Source organism: Molothrus aeneus, chromosome Z (genome assembly GCF_037042795.1).
Source record: "Molothrus aeneus isolate 106 chromosome Z, BPBGC_Maene_1.0, whole genome shotgun sequence".
NCBI classification, from domain to species: Eukaryota; Metazoa; Chordata; class Aves; order Passeriformes; family Icteridae; genus Molothrus; species Molothrus aeneus.
In genome coordinates, this window is record NC_089680.1 from 31,592,992 (window position 1) to 31,609,888 (window position 16,897).

The window sequence follows — 16,897 nt, forward strand, 5'->3', positions numbered from 1 at the left end:
ACTAATGGCCCTTATGAAGAAAAAAAAATATTATTCTCAAACGTATATAACCTGGTTTCATGTTTATTTTTTTGCTTTGCAGCAAACTGCCATACGATGTGACCACAGAACAAGCACTGACACACGCAGAAGTGGTCAGTAAACTGGAATCATCTATTCAGAGTTTGCGGGCAGTAACTGACAAAGTTCTCACATCCATATTCTCTTCTCTCAATATGATGCCGTAAGTGCTCTGTTAGGACTCTCCAAGAGGCAGTTCATGTGCAGTTCACTTGAACCTCTGTGATGGAGATCCTTTCAAGTCCTTCCCATGCTTTCAAAGGCTTGTGATACTTCCTCTGGGATGGGTTGCCCAGTAGAGGGAGTGGTTTCTCTGCCTCTGCCCTGCTTTAGCAGCCTGGCAAACCTCTCCTTGTACTTGAGATGTTTTGTGTTTTCCATTATCAACTCATTCTAGTGTTTCATGGGCAAGTGGGCAAGAAGCCAGTAACTTATGCTGACTAGAATGATTGCTTTCTGTTTCATCTAAGTCTTTTCCAATATTTTGCCTTTTCATCTGTTCTACATGTAGTTATGGAATGAGATACATAGCCAAAGTTCTGAAGAGCTCACTCCATGCGAAATTCCCGGATGCAACTGAAGATGAATTATTAAAGGTAGACTTCCTAGGGCACACTGCCAGCAGCTTGTTGTTTTACTGACAAAGTAGATTTTTATTAACACTAAATATTCTAAGGAACTAGGAAAGCAGCATTTATTGAAGGAATTTGGCACTTCTTATTGAGTTGCAAAGGGGCTGCGGAAGGGGGAATGGGGAATTCTGTTGCCAAAATCTAAGTATGTTAATCTGGGTGCTCAGCAATTCTTATGGAAGAGGGTGCTCAACCTGTTTTGGATAGTAACTGTATTGACAAGGCTGGAGTTTATCTGAATCATCCTGGGGCTTGGATTGGTAGTGAGGTCCTTGTGATCACCAGTCCTTTCATTGGAGATCACTGTAGTCCTCTTATTTTTTTCTCCCCTATCTAAAGTCGTTAAAATGTTAAGAAATTGTAATTTAAATCCAATGAGGAAGGTTTCTAAAAGAAAAGTTTGCGTAGATTATACTACACTTGGATTACATTACACTTAAGATGCTTGTAAAAGTTGTAGAAATAGCATTTGTGCAGACTGAAAAATAAGGTGTGAGTGTAAGTATGCTACTGGCACAGTGATCCTTTTATCAGTGTTTAATTTCATGGTTCTAAAAGTACAAGGTTTTCATTTTAGCTGAACTTCCCTATTCTTCACTGTTCATCACTCCAGCAATACTTATTATAACTGCTCAACATATTAAAAAACTTAGATAACAAATGGAGTACCCCCTTGAAAGTCTTTGAATGTGTAAGCTGGAAGTTCTGCAGATGCACGCATATCAGCTAAAGCAAATTGCAGAAAGCAAAGTCCTGCCTGTTTCTGAGACCAGGAATGCTTTGAAGTTGCCATCTTCAGAAGATGCTGCAGCATTGCTACAGAAACTGCAGTTTGGGAAATCTGTTCTCTAGATTTCTAGGGCTGCATTGCAGTCCAGTCCCTTTGAGAATTAATGGGTCCCCTTATCAACAAGTGCATTAAATGCTGCCAGTATCTGCAGCACTTCAAAGAATGAGCCTTGGGAGCAGAACCTTGCAAAATTTAGAAGAGTTGTGTTTATGTTTAACTCCATGCTTTGCATTAGCTGAACTACAGCCAGTATCAAATTGAAATGTGGTTGCAAAAGTCCATAACTGATGTTCACAGAGGTGTTGTAGGAGAAGTATCATGTAAGAGGTTCTTCCAGTTAGTCCCATAGGTAATGTGTGTCTTAAGGATTCTTATAGCACCAGTTCCTATGTCTAATTTAGAAGTAGAAATGATTGGTCATGTTTTGTAAGGTGTCATTCCTGTAGACAAAGGGAAGATCTCTTAACTTTCTTCTCTAACTGTTTCTTTAGATTGTTGGCAACCTTCTGTACTATCGCTACATGAACCCGGCCATAGTTGCTCCTGATGGCTTTGATATAATTGATATAACAGCTGGGGGTCAGATACACCCTGACCAAAGGAGGAACCTAGGCTGTGTGGCAAAAGTCCTCCAGCATGCTGCTTCTAACAAACTCTTTGAAGGAGAAAGCGAACATCTGTCATCTATGAACTCTTACCTCTCACAGACCTACCAGAAGTTCAGGTATGCACAGCCCTCACAAATACCTACAGAGTAAGAGCTTTCCTCTAGGATGAGTAAGGGAGGTGGACTCCTTGTTGATAGGAATTTCCTGTTCAAAATATTAAAAATGTTGAGTGATATGGCAAAGAGAAATGCTCACTTGACAAGGAAACTGGAGCAGGAGTAATAGGTTGTATTTTAGCTTGTGCATTAATTTGAGATCGCCTCTGCTGCCTTACAGCAAAACAGACTTAGAACAGACTGTGGTAAATCATTATCCAGACAAATCAATGTCTCCTTTGATTTGGGAGGACATCTGGACATTTTGTCTGAGGAAGAAAAAAATATTTGTCAGGACAAAGTTGTAGGGTTTGTTTTTATTCTCTCATCTTTGCTGACGGATTCTATACAGCTATCATTCTTTTATCTTGCAATTGTAGGAAACTGCATGTTTTCCTACATTCTGGGACACAAGTTCTTTGGGGTTATTGCCCATTCACTGCTATTACATTGTGGTATTGTTGAGTTTTGCAATAAACTTGCACTCAGAGTTTCTGTCTTTAGTGTCTGCCCTTTGTGAAAGCAAATGCACTGTTCATATAATGGGTTTCCTTGAGAGACATCAACCATGGACACAGAGATTATTCAATTCATAAAAAGTATGATACATAATTAGTAATTTTAATAATAATAATATAATTAGTAATTTTAATGAAGTATTTAAGCGCATGACATAAACATGAAGAAGCTATAAGGTAGAAAGTGTTACAGCTAGAATAACAAATGCTAATAAAAGAGCACTGCTCTAGTCAGCCCTTGATTGCTACAACTAATTAAGCTAACTTAAATATCTGTATGCCTATGCTCTGTACTTAGCCCTTCCTAGACAGCAACAGTGGCTGCCCTTAGCTGCTTGGTCCCCTTTGGAACAATATTAGCAATGTTAGCTATGCTCAAAGCTTTTAAGCCTGCCTGGATCTTTTACTCTGCATTTATGAACTTGTGCAGAAATTTGTCCACACCCTTCCTAAGCCTTTGAGATCATCTGCCTTCACAACCCCTCCTGTAGCAATATTTAGAGGTTTGCGACCTGTTAGTTAAAATTAAAATTTTCCTGCAGTTTCATTGCATACCCTACTGGCCATTAGTTTTTGGACTGATTAATGAATTCTGAACACATCTCATGCAATACCACTGTGATTTTGCATAACTTGATGTGTAGTCCCCAGCTTTTTCTCTCCAAAGTGAAGAATCTCAGCCCATTTTCTTTTTTCTTTTTAAGTATTGTTTTCCAATACTTTAAAGGTGCTGCGAACCTGACACACATATCCTCTTCAACACCATAGGGGCTGCACAATACGGCTCCTGGAGGAAACCCATAGGCATCATCCAAAACCCTGTTTTTCCCAGCTGCTGCATTTCAGGTCTTTTCACTTCAGAAAACAAAGTGGTTCTCTACAAGAGGACCCTGCTGGTTCTTGGTTATCTGTGCTCATCCCTGAAGAAGTCAGTTGCTTGGAGAGATAACACCAGTTATCATTTTGGGAAGCAGGTCTCAGTACTCCATGTGCATGCTAGTCATACTGAAGTAACACTTCAACCACACTGCATTTTTTCCTCTCAAGATTTATTCATAAACAATCTACATTTTCTCTCATTTTGAACACCTCATTTTCTGCCTAACAGCAATATAAATATCTGTGGGACAAATGGGAATTTTGTGCATCTATTTCAATCAATTCCTTCTCAGCACACCTCATACTGTGAATTGCCTTCATAAAATAACAGGGAAATCCTTTTATAATTTTAAGGACTTAGAGAAATATCTATTTAATGGCTATTAAATAGATATTTCTCTAAGTACTTAAAATGTACTTTGTTTACTAAGTAGGGGAAAAAACCCAGCCCCTTTAAAACAGTCTTCCACCAGCTACCCAGGAAAGAGAAGACTTATTTGTATTGACATATTGCCTCCTTGAAACATCGAGGGTAGATTGCAGGCTATAAGAGAAACATAATGCATGTCAAAGACTTGACTATGGCTTTTTTATACAGGCTAAATAAAGAGAATTTATAAGGGACAATTATTGAAGTCTTTCTCATTTTCTCTTAGGAATTTTTTTCAAGCAGCGTGTGATGTTCCTGAACCAGAGGAGAAATTCAATATTGATGAATACTCTGATATGGTGACCCTTAGCAAGCCTGTCATATATATTTCCATTGAAGAAATTATCAATACCCATTCAGTAAGTCAATCAAAACAGACTAGTCAATGGACTATGGTATACAGATTATCAAATATTTGCACTCTCTGGGGAAAGCTTAGTTTTCATTCTTATTTTTGAAGCTATTTCTTCACTTCATCTCTGAAATATTCTGAAGCTGAATATTAGATTTATTTTTTTTCCTAGGAAAATGTAAATGCTGCTTTCATGCAACAGCATCATCTTGAATAATAGTTAGTATGTAACTAACTACTAATAGTTAGTATGTAACTAACTATTTCTGATGAGGGGAAAGAACAATTATGTTCCAGTGTCCTGTGACATTTCTAACTTTAAAACAATCTTCTGTCTTGGGTAAGAAAGTGAAAGCTTGAAGGAAAACCTTTGTGAATAGAAACTGTATATTGTGGCTCTAGCATTCTGTCATGTGACTGCTTGGAAGCCAAGAAAAACATTAGATTTAGAAAAATTGACGCTGTGGTATCATTCCTGTTCTTACTGTGGGTAAAGAGCAGAGTAACTGCAGTCTGAAGCATGACTTAATAGGGTGTAAGTTAAATGTTTACCACTTGTTACTTCTAAAACTGGGATACTACTATCTGTTTCCTGGCTTGCAGTATGTCTCCTGTGTGTCCCCCAGCCAAGTAAAAAAAAAAAACCCACAACAACATTTCCCCATAAAAAAAAAAAAGGCCACAAACACCACAAAGAATCTCTCTCAAATACTGCCAGGTACACTATGGAAAAGGTAGAACACCCAACTCACAGTGGGCCACTCTATAAGTTAGTTTCATTCAAGTCAAAACAAATAACCTAATCTGCTAAAAAAAACTTTCTGGTCTGTCTTTTTGCCTGCTCTTTTAATTTTTGAAGCAACAGACTTATGCCTGCAGGTAATGACCAGAAGTTGTATGTGAGCATTAGCCCCTCCAGTGAGTCTAGTGACTGGCATAACATGTCTATTAGGTGGTGCAGTGGGTGCTGCAGAGCTCGTTCCTCACTTAGAAAATACAGTCCTTTCTGAAAGGTATCACTGACACTGTTGTAAGCTACTGGAATGGATATACATAAAATAGGATCTTTCTGTGGATCACCAACACTGTCTTTATTCCTTTGGGTGTTAAGGATGCAGCACCAAAATGCTCTGCTTGGGATTATCATCCTTTATTCTGTGACAATTAGGACTTTGTTAGTCCTAATTGCAAATCTTCTGCTCAGCCATGATATTGAGCACTCCAGAGACAATAGCTGGAGAAGCAAGACAAGCTGTTTTACAGCAAGGGCAATTCCAAACTCCAGCCCAGAATCCAGGGTGTTTCCTGATCTTGGGAAGGTCCTCCATGATCCTGATCATGATAGGTCTATGTTTTTCAATATTTAGTTTCCAGGCTTATTTTCAAGTATAAAGATACCAGGAAAGCTTTTTCTGGATAATGATATCATTTACATTTGTTTATAGCTGCTTTTGGAACACCAGGATGCCATTGCCACTGAGACTAAGGACCTGCTGAATGAATTGCTGGAAGGTCTGGGACCTGTTCCTGATATAGAATCTTTCCTTGGTATGTTGTTTTTCGTCTTTATGGGTAACTTCATTTTAGGGGCAGAATTAAACAGAGGCTTGACTTAAATACTCTTATGTCTCTCAGACCAATAGCTTCTGCTTCTCTGTTTACTACAGAATTATTTTCCAAACACTTATTGTAACATTGAACCTTATATTTGAACCTTTTTCTTTAACTGCATTACTCACTCTAAAAATTAATGTGTGATTCAAAATCCAAACATTACTATTATTTTGAATGATCCACTTGTGCAGATAGGAAACAAGTGATTTTTTTTTTAACAAGCTGATCTTAAGATTTGCTGGTGTTGGGTAGAAACTTAGACAAAGTACATAGAAAATTCTAAAACCAGCCATTTTTTCTTTTGATACTTAATTATCCAAATAAAAATTACTTTGTTAAAATTATGCAAATTTCTTAGAAAGTAATGCATTTGAGTGGTATTTAATTTGCATGTATTGTAGAAAGCTGTTTAGAAAGTAGCTAGGAGTCCTGGATAACACCAACATTCAAGTGAGTAGCCTGTTAACATAGCTGCTACTCTTCTGTTTCTTCATTATCACTGCATGTTAGGATAAAGGATGTTACATTGTTTGTATTATTCTTTAAGAAGACAACATGAAAGTCTTTTGCACATCAGGAGCCTGAAAAGCAAGGATTGATGTAATTTCCAAAACATTGTAGCTGGGCTTATAAATAGCTAAGTTGTTGTTTTGATTGTTCAATGTCCAAAAAAAGACTACTTCTAAGTGGAAGGAGCTGGAGGCGCTATATAATAAGTTTAATATTTCTGAATGTTTACAGTGATTCATCTAGGTACTTGTTTGCTTCATGTACTGAATCGTGGGAAAATTGGAAAACTTGGAGTAAAATATGTTTCCTTTTAGGGGAAGGAGCTGTTGATCCCAACGACCCCAACAGGGAAAGCACACTGAATCAACTTGCAAAAACAGAGATTTCACTGTCTCTAACAAGCAAATATGAGTTACGAGAAGGTGAAGATCAGGATCTCAAAAGTTTGATGATAAAGTAAGTTTTGCTCAAACATGTATATTCTGGCAATACTTATTGTTTGTTTGTTTGTTTGTTTTTAACTATTGCTTTTTAAATATTTACCCTGCCTAAGTACATTTCTGAGGTGCTGAGTGCATTCAGTTTTCAAAAGACAGTTTGTGTTCAGTGGTACTCAAACTTTTACAAAAATCAGAATAACTGTCAGTTTTTCCAGAAAAAGGAAAATATATTGCTACCTGTGTTTTGGAGCATGACTGCATCATTATCTAGGAAATGTTTTTTCATGAAGCTGTATAAGCACTCTACTTTAAAATGCCTCAGCCTTGGGAAAGCAGAGATGAAAAGCAGACTACACTTATGAGGGTCAGACAGTATTACCATGTCCTTAGCTCCCCCTCAAAAATAAACACTTTCCAGGTATACTGTCATCAGCCATTTCTAAAGAATGTAACTGTTACTTCAGCAGGAATAGCCCATGCTTCATGCTTTTATCCAGGAAAGAAAATTGTGTTTATTTTGTCTTGGGAGCAAATTAAAAAATGGCTGCAGGGATATACTGGAATGCAGGCTACTTTATAGTAAAAATTAATTATATAACAGCAGTTTTTTCACATTATTGGCATCCATCTTTTGACGTTATTTCAAGCTATCCAGAAAAGGGATTGGCCTACTTCAGATCCTAGTACAATCTGAGAAAGGGGGAGAAACGAATGCTGCTCTCTTCTATTACTGTGCTTATATGTACCCCATGTGTGTGAAGGCAAAAATTCACATTAAAATGGAAAGACAGCACCAATAACTAGGAGGGCAGACATGGGCTGTAATTAAAATCTGATCTATTAAGCTGTTTGGGTTTTTTAAATCAAAAATAAGTATTCTGGATTTGTTCAATGGTGTAATGTTTTACTTCTGAAGAAGGAACTGTACTTAGGTAGACTATCACTTTAAACTCTATTAGGCTTTATCATAGAAATTTTTACAATATTTAGACATTTTCCTTGGAAACTTAAGCTGCATCTTTAATTTTCTGTTAATTGTTAAGAATAATGAGCTATTTCAGTAATCCTGTCCTCTAAATTAATAGAATTCTGTAGCAGGATGTTCTTGGAAGTATTATAAAAAAATAGGCAGCAGGAATGAGATAAATTCTTACCAAGAAAAGAACTGGTTAACATATCAGGGTGTAGCAGCTTCCCTTTTTTAGCAAGGAAATGCTTCTTGTCTGTGGTCGCTAGAGAAATATGTGTCCTTAAATGGTTTTTGTAAATGCGCTGCATCGACTAAAAAATTCATTCAAAGTTCAGTACTTCTGAGTGCATTTCCATTGTATTCAGTAAATATGACCCTTAATGGAATGTTGAGTAGCTCAGGCTTTTCAAATGTTACATTTCTGTCTGCTGTTTTGTCATGATCACAATTAAAATCCACATGTGAGTTGTTGCTTGTATTTTATTAACAGTAATTGTTTTACTGTGCTAGTAGGTTGTCTGTTTTCTAAAATAAATGGACGGAAGCTTACATGTATTTCTCTATTCAGACTGTGTAGAAACCAGATACTCAATGTTGTTAAAGGAAGCTGTGAAACATAAAAGCTAAAAAGCAAATTTTACCAATAATCCATAATAAAGGGGGAGTTTACTACTTTTATGATCGAAGAAATGACATGTACAAGTGATACAGTCATAACTGTTTTGTAATATCTACATATCCTTTTCAAAAGGACCAAAAGACTCATTGTGGATGTGATACGAACACAACCAGGGGATACACTCTTAGAAATATTAGAAACACCAGCCACTGCACAACAGGTAAGTGTTATATTGTGCCTGAATAGGGAAGGAAGTATTTTATTATAGCTATTTGAACACCTTAACAGATCTCTGACAGCTTTCTCCATCACATTATAACAATGAAATTGTTTGTTGACAGTTTTAGACTATTCAGACTTCGAGTCTTTAAAATATGAGACTTGTATACTTGGGTTTATTTACTGTATAATTGGAAAACAACTTCAGATGAAAACAAAATATAAGTCTTGCTGTGAGCTAGACTAGATTAGAATTTTTTTTCTTGCTGTATTGGAGTCATGGTCTTTTCTCTCCTATATTATAACACAACAAATAGCCGAGGTGAATCTTTCTACTCATCTTTTTCCCCCCCTCATTAAATTCAGTATTGTAATTCAACTTGCCTGACCCTTTAGTTTATTTGCTTAATCTATACAAGCAAATCTCAGGGAACTACTGCTATCCTTAGTATGGGAATTGAGTGGGAAGAGCTCACAGCTGAAGTCTTTCCCATAGACACTGACACACAAAACTGCATTCTAATAACGTGCAGATTTTAGCTCACCTCAGTGTGTGCATATGTGAGATCTGGACAGTCTTCCCCCAGGTTGGTGAAATCATTGAGCCTGGCTGAATTAGACATTTTGATTAATTCAAATGTGTGTCTCGGTGTTGTCACTACATACCTAAAGTATGTCCAAAGGCATAGTAAATGGGGTACTTTGAGACCAAGTGGTAATAGGACATAAAGATTGCGCCCTGATTCTTGAAAATCTCCTATTCAGTGTACTTGAGAATTCAATGTACTTGAACTCTTAACTGTTATTAAAATCTGGAAAATAACTGTTCTGGATTTCCCCCCCACCCAGGAATCTGAGAATTTGAAACTTGTAGAAAAACGTGCCATCTTAGATTCCAAAACTCCAGAGAAAATGAAGCACAGTCAGTCTATTTTTGAAGATGGGCAGCTACCAATAGAACAAAAGAAAAGGAAAATTCAGAGAAATCTCCGGACATTGGAACAAGCAGGACTAGTGTCTTCAGCAACTAAGTACCAAGAAATTATAAATGAGATTGCTAAGGTAAACTGAGTGTTTTCCTGTATATCAATGTTGTTTAACATCTAGCCTAAATACATTCCAATCAGAGAAGTAAAACATATTTTTTAGGGAATGCTACCCTAAACTACTGAAGTATCCACATACGAAGCAAATTGTTTTCGTTCGCTGACAAAATAAGTGAGAGACAGTACACTCCTGAATAGCTGGCTGAAATGAATGACATAAAACTGCAACCTTTGTTATCCAAAGGTTGAATTTGATTGAAAATCTGATATTGAATTTGATGCTGATGATGATTTAACTCCTCCTCTATAATGTTTCAATATAACTTTGTATACTTTAACAATTCCAATTAATTGGAATTTCTTGGTGGTGTTTCAATTAAGAATGGCTGTGGTCTTGGTAAGGTTTCAAAAGCCTTAAACCCCTATGAAAGATAATCCGATTGTTATTAACACTGATCTATCTGCTGTGGTTAGGCAGGACACAAGTATAGTGGGCCAATGTAGTGCCCGTCCTGATACTGATAAAGTACAGGGACTGTTCTCAACAAATCCTATTCCACATCCACAACCCATACTGGTCGTAAGAACCTTAGAATATTCAACTATCTTTAGCACAACAATGACATTTTTCTTTTGAGTTCTTCGTCTGTTAGGCCCTGTAGAGCACAGCAAAGTTCAACACCACTTCTATATATGAGCAGCAATGTGATTGCCATGTGAAGAAACTGTAGTACTCCCTACAGGTACTGTTCTTGTAAGAACTAACAGGATAATTTTGTGCTTTCTCTCAGTAATGAAGTCAGATTTTGTAATTACAAATTGGAATGGTAATGAACTGAGGCTTTTTAAAATTTCAAATTAATAAAACAATGAAATTAATAAATTTATTTAGGATATCCGGAATCAAAGAAGATACAGACATCATCGAAAAGCTGAACTGGTGAAACTCCAGCAGACTTTGAATGCACTTAATTCAAAGACAGCATTTTATGAGGAACAAATTAATTATTACAACACCTATATAAAAACTTGCTTGGACAACTTAACAAGGAGGTGAGTTGAGTCTTTCTTTCTTTTAATGTGTCTTTTAGTGTGTTTTATCAAGAGTGAGAGCAGGTGTTAATCTGTAGTTTAAAGTTTTGATTCCAACAGATTGACAGTCTGCAAAAGGTCTGTGAGAGTTGTTAACTGTGTCAGCACCTGGATATTAAAGTCTTGCATTTATTAATGACTACCTGGAGAAAGAAAAGTCTATGTCTATGTAAAGAGATGTGTAGATGTTTTCAATATAATTAATTGGTGCTAATTTGCAGATCTACTTGCAAGGGATGGAGGTCATGAAGCTTTGGGAAGTAATTATTGGTTTCTTCCTTTTTTATAGGTTGGGGTTTATTTTTAGAATGGGAAAGGGGGAAATTAATGCCTAAATAATTTTACCTTTCAGATATGATGGAGTTACTTGAAAGCAATCCCCCCACTAATGCCACCAAAGTGTTAAAATTAAAACATTTTACTGACATGAATAGGAATTTTCCTAGTATATGCTTCATTGATCCAAAAATTAACTCTAATTACAGAGTAGTTACTATTTATGTCACCTTAAGTTTACAGATTGCTATTTTAAACTGAAGATTGAGGACTTTTGAGGATCAGAGTTGCATTTCACAATAGAATTGAAAGAAGTGCTAAAAGATGATTCAAAACCATTGGCAAGATATTTAGATGATTCACTGCACGCTAAAAATTCCTCTAACTCTTAGATTTTTTGGGATGTTAATTTGGTTTTTTTTAAGAGAAGTTCAAGAAAGAGTGAAAAAAAGTTAAATATGGCTGAAGAGTAACTGAAGTATTAAGGATCTGATAAACACACCAAAAGCCAGTTTTCTTTTTCTCTTCCCAGAAATTCACGGAGGTCAATTAAATTTGATGGAAAAGAGGAGGTGAAGGGAAGCAAAAAGCTGAAACAGACCTCACTAAAGTACACAGCCGCAAGACTTCATGAAAAAGGTGTCATCCTAGAAATTGAAGATCTTCAAACCAATCAGTAAGTGCAATTCCAAGTATTTTCTAATCAACAATTTCTGAAAGGGCTGGCTTTTGATAAAAGAAATCTTAACAATTTCCAGTGCACAGGTAAAATTGCCTCAGACTTCTGCATTCAGAAGGATGCTACAGTCTAATTGTTATAATTTTTTTAACTTTGTACCTTGCTGTATTATTACTTTGGGAAAATATTTTAATAAGCCAGCCCTAGCACTGTCTTACATGGACAAGTGCAAGTTTAGCAGCAGACTCACTATTAATGACCACGTTTTTATGCAGTTGTCATAATCTTTTTCATATATTGACCAGTCACTTTCAAATAACTTAGTTACCCTCAGGTTTTCTGCTCTTCCTCACTCTACGGCAGGGTGAACGGATGTGGTGGTTTAACATCCCTTTTGTATTCCTCCATTTTGAGGCTGTGGTAGTGAAAGTTGTCTTCCATTCTTTGCACCTTACCATTCACCTTCTGCATGGAAAAGTTTTTTCCAGTTTTTTTTCTTTTTTTTTTTTCCCCTTCAAGTGGATTTATCAGGTAGGGGAAGCCACATGAGGCAAATACGTACCTGCAAGGAGATCCTTGGGCATGGCAGAAGGAAAATCTGGTTGTCCTGTTTCTATCCACTGAGTGTTGGATCAAATTTGTTCACTAAACTTCCTAAAGACTTTTTTTTTCTTTTTTGGTGTCTTGTTTTGTTGAGTTTTTTGTTGTGGTTTGGTTTTAGTTGGTAGGTTGTTTTATTTGGTAGGGGTTTTTTGGGTTGGGTTTTTCTGGGGGGTTGTTTCTCCAGTACCAAAGACTTCAGAATTCTGTATTTCATATTACCAATACTACCAGAAAGTCTCTAAGAAGACACTGTATGGAATGCAGTGCAGGGAGGGATGGAGCGATTCTTTTGACACCAATGACACTGCTTGTGGTCAAATGTTCTATGTTCTGCAGGCTTTTTCCCCAAAACTGTCTCTGGATTATACAAAACTGCACAGCCTATGTATTCAATTGCCTTTCTTGTTTCAAGGTTTAAGAATGTGATGTTTGATATCACACCTGGAGAAGAAGTGGGTGACTTTGAAATCAAAGCAAAATTTTTAGGAGTTGAGATGGAAAAAGTGCAGCTCCATTTCCAGGTTTGAATTTTGTTACTTTGCTGTACAGCTGCTGTTGCATTTCGTGTAACTCAAACCTTTTCAATATTTTTTCACATGTATCCATGAACCAGTCAATCAGTACAGAGCAGCAGCTAATGTGGAGAACAATTATGTAACTTCTGCAGGATGCTGGGCATGGGCATTGAATTAATGTTTATCTTGGGGCAAGTATATGAAATCAACCTCCACATTAGTTCAGGCGGCAAGCAGGAAATACTAAAAAAAAAAAGGAAATACACAGAAAACAGTATTTCTTCTGGTTTGCTGTTACTGACCATCTGTAGCTTAAGATCTAGAGGACATGTAATGTTGTCTGCATGTATCTAATACTTGCATGCAATTGTTTAAGTAATGAAGAACCTGCAGTTGGTGATGTTTATCACATCTTGTTACTGTAAGGTATGGATTTAGACAGACACTAATGATTTTTTTCTCATTTCAGGATTTGCTTCAGATGCAGTATGAAGGTGTGGCTGTAATGAAAATGTTTGATAAAGCTAAAGTGAATGTGAATTTGCTCATATTCTTGCTGAATAAGAAGTTCTATGGAAAATGAGTACTTTCAGATATTATGGACTTCATCAATCAGTGGGAAGTCTATTCAGTATTTTTTTTGCTTATAAACATTTGAAGTTTGTCATTGGATGCTTGTTAAATTTTAAAAACACACCCTAAAACACCAAAAGTTCAGAAGAATGTACACAGTGCCTTTTCAGCATTGATAAAAAAACAGAAAACCAAGAAATCTATTTAAACAGCTCAAGATTTCATTGGTGTTGGTACTTTCAAATCAAAATATTCTTTATGACACACAGCTATTGTGTAGATTTTAAGGTAGGCAGAAATTGAATTTAGTTAAATATATAAACCTCTTCCTATTGAAACATTTTTAAAATTACCTCAGATATATAATATAGCTGATACTAGACTTTAAGTATTTACCAAAAGAAAACCTAATTTGTTTCTAAGGGATAGTTTGAGCAGATACTTAGTTACATACTAGGCCTATTTTGTGGCAGTTGTCAATTGCAAAGCAAACTTATTGTGCAATTCAAAAAATTTTACAGGTAATTATAAAGCGACAATAACGACTTGCTTCACAAAAATATATTTTGCGATTCGTTCCTACTAAATGCACTACTGCCTCGTGCAAAATGACATTTTCTACTTTCACAGCCTTTGGAGTGGTATTGGGGAAATCTGAATAGCGAACAGTTGTTCAGTTTGAAGTATTTGAATACCTAAATTGTGCCTGTCTGTCTTTTTTTTTTTTTTGTAAGAAAATAAATGCAATAAAATCAGTATTTAGATTGGGTTTTTAAAATATTCTTTGGAGATTGTTTTATGTAAAATAAACGTTACCTAATTAAACTGGCTTGGTCCCTAAATTTCATTTCAAGGAATTATTAAAGCTGAAATTTAGATGGTAATTGAAAGAACTTCTTTCAGAGCATTTATAAAATTGCATGCAACTAAGCCTGACTGTCCCCAGTACACTTGAGGAAAGCTGCTCAGCAGTGAAGACTTCATGGCCTTTATGCTATTGAATGTGATAATGATTTTGCTTTGGAACTACCACTTATATCTACAGAGAAAAAGTTTGTGCCATAGGTAATGTGACCAATAGAAAATACTTCCTTCTCTCACTTTTCTTGTAACAAACACTTCAGAAGATGGAGAGTTAGACATTCTGGAACAAATTATAAAAGCAAATATTAAAAAAATATTAAATCTGGTAAGGGAATAGAACAGTGTCAAGTCACTGGCAGATAAATGGATTACAGACTCAGCTGATATACTAACTGATCTGTGGTGTTACATGAGCTGAAAAAATTATTACATTTGCCAGAGGTATTAATTTATGCATGACATTAAGTTTGAATACATGACTACTTTAAAACAGATAATATCCCGAATTACAGGATTAAAAAACTATGATATGATTCCATTTTTCTTCTAGCTGGTTATGTATAAACTATTTTAATATGACATAAACGCTGTAGTATTGATACCCTGCTTCACTTAAAATAGCTGGATAGAAAAGTGAAAACAGCACATCACTTTTCCTTCCAAAGAAGAGAACTGAATTTTACTTGAATATCAATTAAATTCCCAATCTTTTGTTCCCCTTTTTATTTGCAACAGAGTTGACTAATGGCCGTATTTTTAACAAACTCTAGCTGAGCACTATATCTGCCACAGGTGTGATGTTGCTTCTAAGAACAGACTCTTGAGGAAATGTGTCAAAAGCCTGGAGTTGTGCTGGTGAGACAGGCCAGAGACCCACAGCCTTGATAGGAGTAACTCACTCCTCGATATGCAATTTTGTGTGATACACTCGACACATCTAGTACCTGCCTGGTTCTAATGCAAATAGCACATTCCTCTGTTATTTCCTGGAGCAGGCAAGCTTAGAAAAGCTTCTTTGGTTCCCACATAATGACAAGTATGAATGGTACAGTCTGTGTACCAGCACACCCCTTTTCCAGCCATTGCCTGGGCTTCCTGTTCTTCCTAGTGCACATCAAAGAGTAACTTCCATTTAATTTCTTTGAACTCCTTTATAAGCTTTTTTCCTTAATTAGGTAGTTCCATTTAGGGCCTTGCCACTGAACAATAATATGAACCCTGCTAAACAGGACTGACCACAATGTTTTCTACCCCCACATAAGATTGATGGTAGTGTGAAGCACCATACAAATGAGCAAAGTGATTCTGTTATCACCCACCGCTACTGACTGCTACTAACTACAACAAAAAAGAAAGGCTTTTTAGAGGCTACTGTAAGATACAACGTGGGGACTTCAACAGTAGATAGGACTTGCTGAAACCAGCTTCAGTCATGAAATGGTGGTGTGGAAAGACTTGCATTGCCGATTCAAAATCTGAGGAAAAAAAGCCAGTACAACTGAATTGGGCCTGTGCATCAGTTGTTGCTACAGGAGAAAATGCATCTTTCTTTGCACAACCTGCCTATCTCTCAACTTTGTCCTCCCTAACTGGTGGTAGTGAAAAGAAATTATAATAGGCAATAGCCTTAGCCTGTTAACCCCAAGGCTTGCATTTTTCTATCATGTGTCTTCAGAGTTGACTAAGAGTGCTTGGCAGCTAACTTAGTTTATTTTGGAACTTTTCCATTCTCAAGGGCCTCTGAAGATACAAAACTACCCACAAAATTGCAGAACAACATCCTTCTGCTTAGGCCAGGCAGACAGAAATGACCAAGAATAGCTTCACTTTCTCTTCCCAGATGAAATAATCACCTCTTATCACGATATTGTCCAAACAGATGAATAGTTCAATTAAGTATAAGGCATTTTTTCTAGGTTTCCCAGAGCATGTGGGATGCTAGAACTGTAGGAAGGCTGGCCAGCTGTAAAACTTTCATTTATTTCTTGCTCTATACAGAGTCAGCTTCAACCATGCCATATAACTGGCGCTAGTACTGTGAGAAGAACACCACAGGGACACAGAGCTTGCTGGGAACCAGTACTTATGATGAGGGAAATTTGTTTTCCAGGGTCTTTATTCTCCATTAAAAACAAAGGTCGGTGCTTCTGCAGTAATAAAGGCACTTCATACATATAAGCAAGTTCAAATCAACCTTCCCCTTCTTCCCATTTTGTCTGTACTGCTGTAAACAGTACAGTTGAGGCATGGATAGCACACCCTAGCAAGCCAGTATCCACTTTAAAGCTTCTGACTGTCTTACAAGTTTAATAAACACAAAGCACTTAAACATCAGTGGGATGTTTGTAAAGCAAAGCTTCTAAGTAATAGCTGCAAAATTACCAAAATATTTTCTTATATAACCTTCATGTAGGTTTTGCTTCAACCCCTCTTGATTCATGAGCATCTCTAAA

The 16,897-nt window shown here is 36.6% G+C and overlaps 1 protein-coding gene across 1 annotated transcript in view; it reads left to right on the forward strand.

Annotated features, from left to right (window-relative positions):
• Nucleotides 1-14,409, forward strand: part of IQGAP2 (IQ motif containing GTPase activating protein 2) — a 60,675-nt gene extending 46,266 nt beyond the window's left edge. Inside the window, exons 23-34 of the mRNA XM_066568775.1 lie at nt 83-223; nt 572-656; nt 1,974-2,206; nt 4,299-4,431; nt 5,870-5,972; nt 6,863-7,004; nt 8,710-8,797; nt 9,646-9,858; nt 10,735-10,895; nt 11,743-11,886; nt 12,905-13,013; nt 13,477-14,409. Of these exons, the coding sequence (XP_066424872.1) occupies nt 83-223; nt 572-656; nt 1,974-2,206; nt 4,299-4,431; nt 5,870-5,972; nt 6,863-7,004; nt 8,710-8,797; nt 9,646-9,858; nt 10,735-10,895; nt 11,743-11,886; nt 12,905-13,013; nt 13,477-13,590 (1,666 nt within the window). The 3' untranslated portion in view covers nt 13,591-14,409. The remainder of the gene's footprint in view (nt 1-82; nt 224-571; nt 657-1,973; nt 2,207-4,298; nt 4,432-5,869; nt 5,973-6,862; nt 7,005-8,709; nt 8,798-9,645; nt 9,859-10,734; nt 10,896-11,742; nt 11,887-12,904; nt 13,014-13,476) is intronic.
• Nucleotides 14,410-16,897: the final 2,488 nt, after the last annotated feature.